The 12,681-nt window shown below is 40.4% G+C and overlaps 1 protein-coding gene across 1 annotated transcript in view; it reads right to left on the bottom strand.

Moving 5' to 3' along the window:
- Positions 1-11,911, bottom strand: part of AFF3 (AF4/FMR2 family, member 3) — a gene marked incomplete at its 5' end in the record, with an annotated part of 268,426 nt that extends 256,515 nt beyond the window's left edge. The window contains 3 exons of the mRNA XM_010188239.1: positions 5,735-6,100; positions 6,233-6,541; positions 11,791-11,911. Coding sequence (XP_010186541.1) covers positions 5,735-6,100; positions 6,233-6,541; positions 11,791-11,911 — 796 coding nt within the window. The remainder of the gene's footprint in view (positions 1-5,734; positions 6,101-6,232; positions 6,542-11,790) is intronic.
- Positions 11,912-12,681: the final 770 nt, after the last annotated feature.

The following is a 12,681-nucleotide window of genomic DNA, read 5'->3' as shown; positions in this document are numbered from 1 at the left end:
TCTTTCTTTGCCGTCCTACTCTGTTGAACTCTCCTAGATAAAAAACAGTCAGCTATGCACAGCCCTCCCACGGACACACTCGAAGGTCCTGAATAACCTACGATTAGCGGGGATCTTTGCACCACACTGCTCTTGTTGTCCAGTTCTTCCTGTTCAACGTGGGAAAACATGCTTTATTTGTGGGGAAGGTCAGCAGTACCATTGCAGGGATGAATTGAGCTGTGTCTTCTTGTAAACACAGCCTGCCAACTAGTTTCCATGAACATCTGGGAAAGAAAACATCTACAACCGGCTCATACTTACAGTACTTGAGTGGTGTGATTGCTAACTGGCTTCTCAAGCACTGCAATTCTTCAATAAAGTTGATAAATGGTAGAGGAGTATCAACACACTTAATTCTGCACTTCTGTCTCGAGCCTCTTTGGGTGCATCCTAAAACAGTGCCGGAAGAACTCTGGACCTTTTTGCTAATGCATTCATCCTCTCCCTCCCTTTTTATCTAAAAGCATCTTTAACTGCTCTTCTGTTTTAATTTCTGCCTTTCTGGGACAGAAATGAACGCCCTGGGAAGCAGAGAAGAAAATCCTGGATTCAGCTCCTAGTCCCGCAACAGTTCAACAGGCTCCATGGAAGCAAGAAGGTGGCATCTGCCTCCAGCTAAAAAAAAGATCTCCTGTAGGTCCAGATATGCAGTATTTCCAGAGGAAGCACAGAGTGATTATGACCATCTTTGAAATTTAGTCTACGCTGGAGCTTCTGTTGTCAAATAAGATGTAGATGCACTTCTTTTTTTCACACATGAACTTCCAGCTTCAATTTTAAACTGGAATAGAACTACTTATTATAGGTGCTATGCACCAAAGCTCTCCTTAAGAGTCTGGTTTTGAACAAATTACTGATATTACGTCCATATTTAGGAGGGGGTTTTTTCGGGGGGTGGAGAGGGTGGGGGGGGGAAGGGAAGGAAAGAGTTGTGGGGTTTATTTTGCTTTCCATTAATGTATGGGGATAGAACTGATAGGCAAAAAAAAAGGATTGCAGATTTAAAGAACACTTGCCAGTGTGTGTGCCAGATGCTGGTAGCTATATATAGCCACTCGAACAAGAATGACTGCAGAGGGTTTCTTATCCAGGCAAATAGGACTTTGCCTGAGTAAGATCAGGGCAGAAATGGGAAAAAAAAAAAAAAGAAAATTAACATTTAATCTATTGTGCATTACTTCTGCTGCAGAAGAAGTTGTGTAAGTACTCTGTGAAGTGGAATAAGAACATGTCCTCATGATGACCTTATCTACATTTCACATAAATGTGTTCCCAAATTTAACAGAACCAAATCTATCCTTTTTACCATGAGACTGCTAGTCATTCTTGAATACAACTTCGATTTCCTTCCTCCATAACCCTTAGAGAAGTAAGCAAAGGACAATAGATAAGGCTTCTTCAATATAATAAAAAAGCAGCATGCAGCCCATAAGATGAAATTCAAAAACAGCACTCAGATGCAAAGGACATCATTTGCCATCTTAGGTTTTTCTTACTGTCTCACTCAACAAAATTTTAGAAAAGAGAGGCGCTTGATATTCCTGCTTCTTTTCCTCTACATCCCGGTATCACATTTCTCTTCCTTTATATTCAGTACAGTAGGTTTTTACCTACAGCAATATAATTTGTAAGTAGTTCAAAATGTGAAATAGCAGTACTTGAGATGACGAGCTATCATTTCCACAAAGCAGTACAATAATTTTGGAAGGACTGGGAGGTTGGGTATGGATTCTAATTAACACTGATGAACCTGGCTCCTAAAGATTAAATTTCCAAATGAGTAACTGCCACCTTTCCGCACGCAGGTCTATGCAAGTTATTCTCATTAAAACAATTAAAAAAAATTGTAAGCTTCAGTCTGTGTCAAGATATTGAAGGCTTTCCAAAACTGATTAAAAATATTAAATGAGGTATTGAACTACATTAAAAATCAACCTTTTTCATGTATTGAAAAGTAATGGTCTATAATTTGTATTCAAGTGATATTATTTCCAGTGAATAATAATTGTACTGCAGCCAACTTTGTGCCCTGTTTCTCTGAAAACCTCAAGGGATGTACAGAAGAGGATTTTGTATCATACTGCAGACACACACACTTCGCATGACATCGCGTCTTATTCTTCAGTTCTTACAAGGAGGCTTAACTTTGTTTCATTATGTGTTTATTTTTCCACTGATGTCTCCTTCAAACTGGTAAACACAAATGAAAAAGCATAGATATTAGATATACTGATAGACTCTGGAAAGTACTATAACCCAAATGCAAGTGCATGGAAGCAGAGGACTCAACTTGAATGCATTAATAAGTGGACTTGCAAATCAGGAGATTTATAACAATATATTCTTGTTTCCTCATTTTCTCTGTGAAAGTTGAAGCTGCTTATAGCCACCTGATATTCAAAATAAAACAAACACTCCACAGAGGTGTTCTTCACTTCATGTGACCCTTAAAAGGAAATCTATTCTGCAGGAGTTGGGGAAATGATCATTTTTTACCATTCACTTCTCTACTTTGTCAAGCTAGGCAGCATCTTCTCTGCCTCCTGACTCCCAGTTTTTCTTCCTTTGAGTCTCATCTTTTATCTCACATTTACACCCTATGCTCACATCTTGTTTCCCCTGCTTGCATCTTTTCCCTCACAGCCTGCTGCAGTTCAGTTTTCAGTTCAGTTAAACACCTGCAGAATTGTCTAGGCCAAGTTAAAAAGTATAGGTTTTGGACCACAGTATCACTATGAACACATTTAAAGAGCTGAAAGTGGCAAAAAAATTGACAAATTGCAAAATTAGGCCTGCAGACAGAAAGCAAAGGCTATAAAAATTGTCCAGAGGATGGTGACCAGTCGCACAAAGTTCTGTTGGAGGCCAGTCACTAGCGGTGTATCCCCACAGTCAGTACTGGGGACTATACTGTTTAACATCTTCATTAATGACCTGGATGGATGATGAGGCAGAGTGCACCCTCAGCAAGTTTGGAGAGGATACAAAAACTGGGAGGAGGGGGTGATACACCAGAGAGTCGTGCTGCCACGGAAGGAGCTTGACAGGCTGGAAAAATATAGTTGTTTCCATATACCTTCCCAGACACTGCTCTCACCTGCTTGCCAGCCTGCTTTCTCTCATCATCATCAGTCTACATGGCATCCCTAGTCTTCTGGCCATCCCATGACCACGAGGGATACATGGTCGTCCTGGCCATCACCTTTAGCCCCACCCTGAACAAGAAAGGCCTCATTTTGCCTGCAGATATTCACAGGATCATGACGGCTTCTGTGCTGAGAGCAGCTTAAAACTTCTGTCCCTAATAGGGGACAGTGAACACTTGATGCAAAGGGCAAGTTTTGTAAGTTTGAAAGCAGCAATTTAAAAATTGTGTGGAAATTCTTACAAAATTGTACTAAGAGATGTATGATACAAATAACAAGAATGGAAAAACATTTTGAAATAAAAAGAAGTATGACTGAAAATCAAAGGCAGGGTGGATTAGGTAATAGTGACTGAAAAAAACTTTCAGTCTTGGTCAATACTTCTCCCTGTAGCAACAGCAGTGGGTTACCAACTTCATTGTGTACCACTTGAGATGGAAAATGTTAGAACAAAGGAAATGTCAGGATAAAGGGAAAAAAGCTGGGCACTTTTATCACCAGGACTCTCAGCCCTCCAACACAATATCTAAACATTGTCTTTCATCAGCTCAAGCTTCAAACTCCACCACCACCTACAGTATCTGCTGTTTTCTTAGTAACATGTCCATAATTTTTATAATCACTTTGCTTTTTTTTTAACCTACCAGACAATGTTTTTTACCCACTTCCTTCAAGTCCAGCTAAATGTTTACACTATGCTATCACATGCTGTTTCAGAAATACTGCATCCCACAAAATCTGCAAGAAGTTGGTGAACACTTCAGGAGCTACCCTGCAGTCCACTCTCTCCTACCCCAGCCTGCATTGTCATCAGTATTTAAACAGGTGAGTTTAAAGGAATCTCAAATACTTCTACATGTCTAGAAACTGCAGTATAAATGTACCCTTCTGTATGAGTATGGATTACATACAACAAATGAAAGCTTTCTTTCCTGAGGTAGGCAAATTTGGAATGCAAATGGTAAAACCCGAATTTCAGACAAACAAATGATTGCCTATCAAAACTCCTTTCCAAACTAGTCCTTAGAGCATTGCATACATATAAAGGGGGGAAATCTGAAAGATCAGACAATTGCCACAGGCATCTTTAATTCTAACAATGCTTCCTACTTGCAGATAGAAGCACAAGTCTGAAAGAGGTTATAATACCTAAATGCATATTAGTATCTGCCATTACCTGATCTAACTGCACAATTAGAGCAGTTTGTGAATGCTAAATTTGCTGATCAAATCTGGCTTAAGAGCCTAAAACAACTTCTTTTCAGGAACAACATATCACCTCTGTGTTGTTTGGAAACGATGGAACTTGAACTTAGAGAAAAACCACATGAGTATAATGCCTAGAAGAGCTGAGAGAAGTAATTGCTTCCAGCGAGATTTCTTTCCCAAACCAAACCGAAGGGGGAATACAACAGTCAACTCCATTTCTGAAAAACAGGCATTAGAAGGCCAGAGAACTCTACCAAAAAATAGATTTTTCCTTTCCTTTAACAATGCCAGAAACAAAAATGTAAAGACTAAAAATATCTCAAGACACAGCTGTCAAATAAGAGTAAATAATCACTATCTCTGCTCTGAGAAAGTTCCAGTGATGCAGCCAAATAAAGTCATTTAGTCCTATAAATACTATAAATTGTTTAAGTCATGAGAGCTCTACCAATTTGCACTAAAGGACGATGTGACCATCTTTGTATTGGCATACAGGCCTCTAAATACACCCAAGAAAAATTATAACCCTTCATTCTGTCAAAACCAACTAGTTCCTCCCCATCAAAATACTCAAACAGAAATTCACAGGCTGTATAGGTGATAAAGCAAGGTGTCCTACTGGCATAAATGGAATGTGAAATAAATGAACATAAAATAAGTCCAATCAGAAATCTTTCCTATCTACTGCTGATAATAGAAATGTCTAGAAGCTTTTTCAGACATGTTCGCATTCCTGTAGCATGGTTTCTACAGATGGTGATTCTTCAGGAAGAAAGCCTCAATCCTTAAATCAGTTTGAAACAGAAACAGATACTATAAGCTAAAAGAAGAGTCTCATTGCTATATTCTTATCCATTCCGCAGATCTCATATTGTTTAAGTAATTTATTTAGATTGTGAAACTACTTTGACATCACTGAGGATGGCAGAACTACTTCTGATCACGAGCACTTCATTTAATCATTGCCAAAGAGAAAAAAGTCAACTAAATATGAACGGATAGAAGTACTTCCCAAGCCTAACAACAAAAAAAATCTGAATTAAAAATATCCAGACTTTACATATGGACAAAAAGAGAAAAAAGACAGTGAAATAATACATACTGTTAGTGCAATTGTAGGAGATGCAGTCCTGAAGATAGTGAGTATTTCACTTTTGAGATATCTTTACATTACTGTGAGGCTGATATTTGCAAGATCAGTATATCAATGTTACCAAAAATATGAAACGTGCAAACTAATATATTTAAAATGTGCAAAGAGACAGATGCAATTTGCAGTTATAAGCCACCATCATCCATCCAGAGAGGGATGTCATAAAAAGCATAAAAGCACTTACCTCTTCTTGCTTAGGAATGCTGAACTTGGCTATCTTTGACTTGGTCCTGGCCGAATCAGGCTTGTTAGAAGGCACTCCCCTGTACGACTTGGTCGTCTCTGCTGGTAACTTCAGCTTTGGAGATTCATCAGGAGCCTGGTCTTGACCGTCCATTGGCCTTACATAAGCTGTCGGTTTCTGCTGAGCCAGACTGGGCTTCGAAGCAAGAGAGGGTGGGAAGTTTTGGACGCAGTGCCCACCACCGTGCTTTGCTGCCCTCTCTTGCACCTGAGCTCCTCCTTCCGAGGTACAGTTGAGCTTTGCCGACTGCTGCACTCTGTTGACATTTTCCCCTAGCGTGGCCCTCAGTGAGCTTTGCTGGGCAGCATTGGAGGAGGAGGTGGAGGAGGAGGTGGGACTGGATGCATAGCGTTTTAGTTTCTCCAGGCTGGATTTTTGGTTCACCAGTTTGAAGTCGCCCTTGTGTGACTCCAGCGACCGGTGGCCATGCTTGCTTGTTCTCTGCTGGCCATCCAAAGCGGCATTGTGCCCAGATTTCTGCCAAGCCATCGTGACACTTTTGCTCTGCTGGGCAGGTAGTGCTGCTGGTGTTGAAGAAGTAGTGCTGGAAATGGGAGGAGGAGGTGGCGGTCTCAAGTCTGCAAGAAGATGTTCATCAGGCTTGGGGAGAGACGTCTGAGGAACCCCAGGTTTTGGAACCCCAACAAGGTGGCTCTGGTTTGATCGGTCAGTTAACAAGTCTTTCATTTCATCATAGTTGCCCAGTGTATTCTGGATGCGATTTGAGAGCTCATCCCCCTTGTTAGTCTGCAAAACAAAAATAGAGTGTTCTGCAACAGTCAATGTCAGAAAAACAAAATTCCCTGCATGGTCCTGCTGGAATCCTAACTGAAGTAGCACTGGCTTATTCAGCAGTGGTGCTGAGGGATGAAATCGAAAATCCTTATTGTCTCTGAAGACACTTGTCAACATCTTAAATCTACCCTGAACTGGGAAAGCTATAAAGGGCCTTAGAGTATATAAAAAAAGAAATCTATCACTGGTATCATGCTGTAGTTAAAGTATATTACCTGGAAACTAGAAAATTTATTATTGCAACTGCACAGAATGGTTTGGATTAAATCTGACCATGAAAAAACTTATCCTATAGCCCAGTGCAAGCTTTCCTTCATCCATGAATGAAAACACTGCATTCTCAATTTCCTTCTCTGCCTGCCTAAGTTTTCACAGGGCATCTGTGAAGCCACACAATATCCAGTGTAAGACTAAATGAATTCACCAGTCTAAGCCAACCAAATATTCTGAGGTGACTTGAAGACAGCTCGTGGGACAATGGGAAAACTACAGATTATTACATCCCTTCTTTGAAAAAAGGGCACTCTCCTCTTTAAAAAACAGAGGTGAACAGAAGCCCCCAAATTCTTCGCATTGCTCAGTGCTTGTTGTGTGCAGCAGGGGGAACACGGCCTTCCTCTCTCCTCTTTAAGATTAATCATTGCTTTCAAAGTTATCCATTTACTTCCTGACTGAAAAGGCATAAGCTCCACAAATAAATAAAACAAGCAAATAAAATATACTGGGAAAGACTGAAAACTCTTGCTTTAAAAAGCCACTGTAAGCAAAAGGATGTATCATTAGCATTTATGCAGCAGACATTTTTCTGAACCTTGCCAAGATTCAGGTGTGTGATGTTCTTTGCTTTATGTTTTCGGAGGAAGACAGTAATGAGCCAGTGGTGTTCTCCTTTCTCTCTTCCAGACATGGGGGCTGGATGGGAGAACTCCCATTGGCTTCAGATGGCCAAGCTTTCATCTCAAGACTCTCTGTTTTAGAGGAAAACAGAAAGAAGGAGAAAGAAATAAAGGGAGTGGAGAAGATACCCTTAAAGTTAAGGTAAATTTAAAAAATATGAAATATGTAGCAGCAACCGTAGTTACTCTGGAAAACTGGGAGTATTTTTGGTTTTAAGTCTTCAAAAAATTGAGTGACTCAAACAAAAATGTAAGGGAAACTCCTGTAGTTCAGAATTTATATTTTTTCAGGGTTTTCTATTAAAAAACCTGAATCTAAGCAAAAATGCCATGTACATGAGTGCAGTGATTGCCAAATGCCAACTTTCAGAGGACTACAGTGGAAGTATTCCTAAGTCAGACAGTAGAAGTAGTCCTTTACTGCTTGTCCCCTCAAATTTCAAGGACACTGCCTTGTAACTATGTAAAACACATTACAGCTAGCTTTCTCATATACATTTGTTACAATACTAAGAGAGTTGAATATATATCAGTAATATATATTGAAGAGAAGTGGTAAGGGAAAAACTCAAAAGTGTTGCATCAAAACATTGCAAATTTGGAATAAGATGGCTCAACCACTATAGCCTGATCTTCTCTGCATATACAGCTGTTGTTGTCACAAGGACAATAACCTGTTATGAAAAGAAATATGAAGCATTAATTCACAGACAGCAAGTGGCTTACAAAAAGGGTGTTCCTTCACTTCATGGGAATCACATCAATGTCCTAATGAAGAGGAAACTATTAATGAGGCTTCAAAAGTGTGAAGCATCACGCACATCTGAAAAGAAAGAAGGTTGGAGTTACACTCATGTGTCTCCTGGGGTCAATGAATTGGCTTCTACACTGGGGCATTGCCTTGACCAGCAGAAATACTTTCCAGAAGGCATGGAAAATTTTCCTTTTACCCAGCAGATCTCTCTATGCTTCTGGTGGATCCTCCACCTCATGTAGATACCTTGTAGAGACGTATTTTTCCAGGTTTCCTCTATGGAGGCAGATCTGCCCTTGGGCCTGTGCCCAGCCTGATTCAGCCAGCATGTGTATGAGGTTCCCTTCCCTGCCAAGGAGCACAGTGACAGGGACCACCAAATGGAATGGGGTCCTGACACCCACAAGTCTCCTACAGCACAGACAGCTTGTGGGGCAGCTCTCTAGATCTGTGAACGTCAGAGAATTTGTGTGCCCTTCTGAAGTCCAACAGAAGGTTCATTCTTTCTGATGACTGATATTTGGATGGGAAGGAAACAAAAGCCTAATTAGAGATTATATGTAGGCTATCACTAGCCCAGAAAAGTCAGAAAAATGTCTTCTACATAGATGCAATGTGAAGGTCACACAGAGACACCTCATATTGAGAAATCCCAGATAACCATAAAAATAATTGCAGCAAACCAATCTAATCCCAGTACCACGGAACATGCTGACAAGTGGTTGGTGTTGTTTATTCCTTCTGGATACACGGGGACAACTTGAAAAACTGGTAGGAAAATTTTGTGTTGAGCTGATGTCATCCAGAAGAGTTCACCTACATTCTCTTGGGAACAAGATGGGATCTGAGGTAACTTGTTATGAGCTTTAGATGTAGCAGTTTGTCCTACTATTTGCTCTGAAATATTGCTGGCCTAATTTAATCACTCACATAGGGAAAACATGATCACAAAATAAGGAAGGAGGAAAAGCATTCAGTGCAAACATTTCTAACCTACAGTGCTCTGATATTCTTCTGCAAAGCAAGATGAATCCATGCAGTTGAAGACTGCAAGATCCAACACTTCTAAAAATAAACTTGATGGTTGCATGGAAGTCCATCAGGAAGGCTTCATTAAAAATACCGATGTGGTTAACAAGGCAAGGTATTCTGCCCAGGAAATATCCAGAATGAATTTTCTACCTTTTCACCCCCTGTAAAAGACATTTTAAGTAAAAGATACTGGATTTCCTGTAATCCTTCATAAAGGGTTGCTATGGATACTTTGAAAAGGATAAGGGGCAACCTGAAGAGTCAGGTTTTTTCAGAAAATCTGATGTTACAGGAGTAGCAATACATGTCAAGGTGAGCGAGGACATAAAATTTAAGAGATTTCCAGTCTGCCTTTGATTTTCAGATATGGCCTTCTGAATGGAAAATCCTTTGGCTCTAGCTCATGTTTCTCAGGCTGTGCAGAGGAATACTGAATTTAATCAGAGTTTGCAGCGAACATCTGGTGTAACTTCATTCCCCTCTGGAAACACCTAAAACTTGAACATGATCTTTAAAGACAGTAAGAGGGGGTTTTAGTTTTGCTTTCGCAGAAAAGTTTCCTCTTTTGCAATCAGCCTCTCTCCATGATAAGATCAAAAAGCCCAGGCCACAGCTCTGCACCCCAACACTGAAGTTTCGCAAATGCTTGGATGAGTTCAGACAGTGCAATAGTCCATTGGCAGCATAGACATGACATTCAGCCACAGCTGACGAGTTGATGTCCAACACTATCAGAATGACTGGTCATCCCAAGCAGTTGTGACTGCCATGCCAACAGAACTGCTGGGTGAGTTATGCAGCTGACCTGGGCTTTGCCTTTCTCCATGTTTTCTTGACAAAGCCAGCTTCTTTATACGCTTGTCCAAAATAGGGACAGACTGTTTAAAGATACATGGATATGCATGCATGGATAGAGCCATTATTCTGATACCTCCATAGGATACCCACTTAGTAACTTCTCTGCTTCTAGAGATGGCAATGATTTTTTATCCACTCCTACTAAAGTTGATGGAATTATAGTGTGGTTACATAGAGGTGTCTTCAGACATCATAACTCAGAAGCTACTGGTGTGTCCCTGATATATAGAGTCAGTGCCATGACAGTCTGCACATTGACACACAGGTAATGATCAAAGTGCACAAAATATTCCAACTATGTCACTTCTAGAAGTGATTTGAGCTTCAGTATTACCAACTTCAGGTACCACAGACAAAAAGGTACCAGGAACCCAGCAGAAGGGCAGATTCTTTTTGTTAGGGGTTTATTTGATTTGACCTGTCAAATGGAAACTTACTAAGTCCCCATTGCAGCAGAACCCTCATGAAAAGCCAAGACACAGCTGACTTAAACTGTTCAGGCTTTTTTCCATGGATTAGCCCTTGATTGGTCTCACAGTAGGCTTTTTTCAAGTAGAGCCTTGAGGGGTTCAAGACATTTCCCATGGTTTCTAAATGCCTTTGTAATGAATCTGAAGTTCAGGCAACTGGAAGTCAACTTCAAGGCAGACAGAGCTGTCTTCTATCAGGGGACATGGTTTGAAAGTGGGAGATCTTCCTTTTTTATTAGGGACCAGAAGCAAACAACAATCTGGAAGAACAGCAAGCTAAAAGCTGACCCTGGATCACAGGCAGAAACACAGAAGTCAGGTGCAGAATATGCCAGGTCCCAAATAGGACTCCTGGAGAGAGGCATTAGTGTACCCAAAACATCAAGGACAAGTGATGCTGTGTGGAGGGAAAGGCCTCACGACATGATGGTTGTAACAGTAACTTTGGGATTACTGGAAAGGCACAGTGGATGACACATGATAATGCTTTGATACAGGCAAAGTCACAGGATTAGCTGGGGAAGAAGAGCAGCCCCCACAGGATACCGCTCTCTGGTCATGTTCATAAGGGCTTGGTTTTCAGGCTTCTGCAAAGTGTGAAAGATCCTGCTTGACCCTTTAACAGAGAGAGGGGAGAGATGGTTGTGCCTCATCACACTACTGTTACCATGAGGAATAAAACAGGGAGTTGAGACTCATAAGTTACTTCTGCCTTTGGTGAGGACAAAACATGCCCAGCAGACAAATTTTGTTGGTAATGCTTATAGAGGGGAAAAAAAAAGCAAACACCAAGATAATTCATTGCATTAACCTTGTCCAGAGCACAATGTTTACTGTATTGCTTGACCTTCACACATAATTCTAACACAATTGTTTTCTTCCAAGTGTTGCAAAAACTGGGCACTCTCACCTTCACCTCCTAGTTTTAATTTCATCTAAAATACTGTTAGGATATTTCTAGATTATTTCATTGCCATGTGTTGCTGAACATTATAAGAAGCTTATATACATACATATATATATTAAAAATATATACAATCCAATTCTCAATGAACCGTAAATGTTCTCTGCAAATTTTGTGAGGTTAGCACTTATGGGAGGGTGCTGAAACCTGGACAATGCCTTCTACAGGCTGCATTTTTGTACTGTGGAAAAAAAAAATAAAGAGCCACCCAGCTGGGAAGCACCTACCTTGTACGGTTCACTGAAGAGGGAGTAACTTGTGTTAAACGCGCCATCCTCCTGCTGGGCCTCCTGATTTCTCCTTTCCCATTCTTTCCTTCGCAGCACGTTTCTATCCGGCTCATAGACACTGCAGCAAAGAGAGGAATAGGTTTTCAAGAGTTAAAAGTTAGCGGGCATCATAGGAACCAGCGTGAATTTATAAGTGGAGAACTCTGGTTTGCAGGCAGATAGCAAAAATAAGCAAGAACATGAATCAGACGAATGCCAGCCCAAGCAGGCTCAGGAGGCTCAGGTCTCTGGGAATGCTGGTGCTTTCTTCACACAGAGAATAGATAATTAAATTCTTACAGAAGAATAAGAAAGAAATCACAGGGCAGGGTCTAGTCTGTGCAGAACTTCTCTGCTTGAAATGTGACAAAGGAAATATCCAAGCAACTTTGACAAAGACTGAAAGTACTCTTAAGGCAGATGGTAATTACAGCTATGAGTAAATAGAAATTATGAACATATTTCCACTTATGACATATCCTCTGAGTGTTGTATGAGAATGCTCCTTTTTTCACATGGATGTGTTTCTGTAGTGATTCTTTCATTAACTAGCTCCCTAAAGAGCTGTTAAAACTACATGCTGTAGTGGTTTCCACAGTTAGGCTGCTGCTTCTGATCTCTGTTAATCATCCAAGTCGTGAAACTGCTACTGAAACAATTCCTCTTTCTGATGGATTTGACACTATCACAACTTCAGAGCATAAATAAATGAATACTGGCACGATAGTGTATGTATGGCTGGTAGAGTGTAGTTGGAGAGAGAATAAAATCACTGCATTACACAACAGTATTAATTTTTAGAAATGAACTAGTCTGGCTCCAATATAGACATCCAAAATAAAAATTAAT

The sequence above is a fragment of the Mesitornis unicolor genome, unplaced genomic scaffold (assembly GCF_000695765.1).
Source record: "Mesitornis unicolor isolate BGI_N332 unplaced genomic scaffold, ASM69576v1 scaffold9967, whole genome shotgun sequence".
NCBI classification, from domain to species: domain Eukaryota; kingdom Metazoa; phylum Chordata; class Aves; order Mesitornithiformes; family Mesitornithidae; genus Mesitornis; species Mesitornis unicolor.
This window is presented reverse-complemented; position numbering and strand designations above follow the sequence as displayed.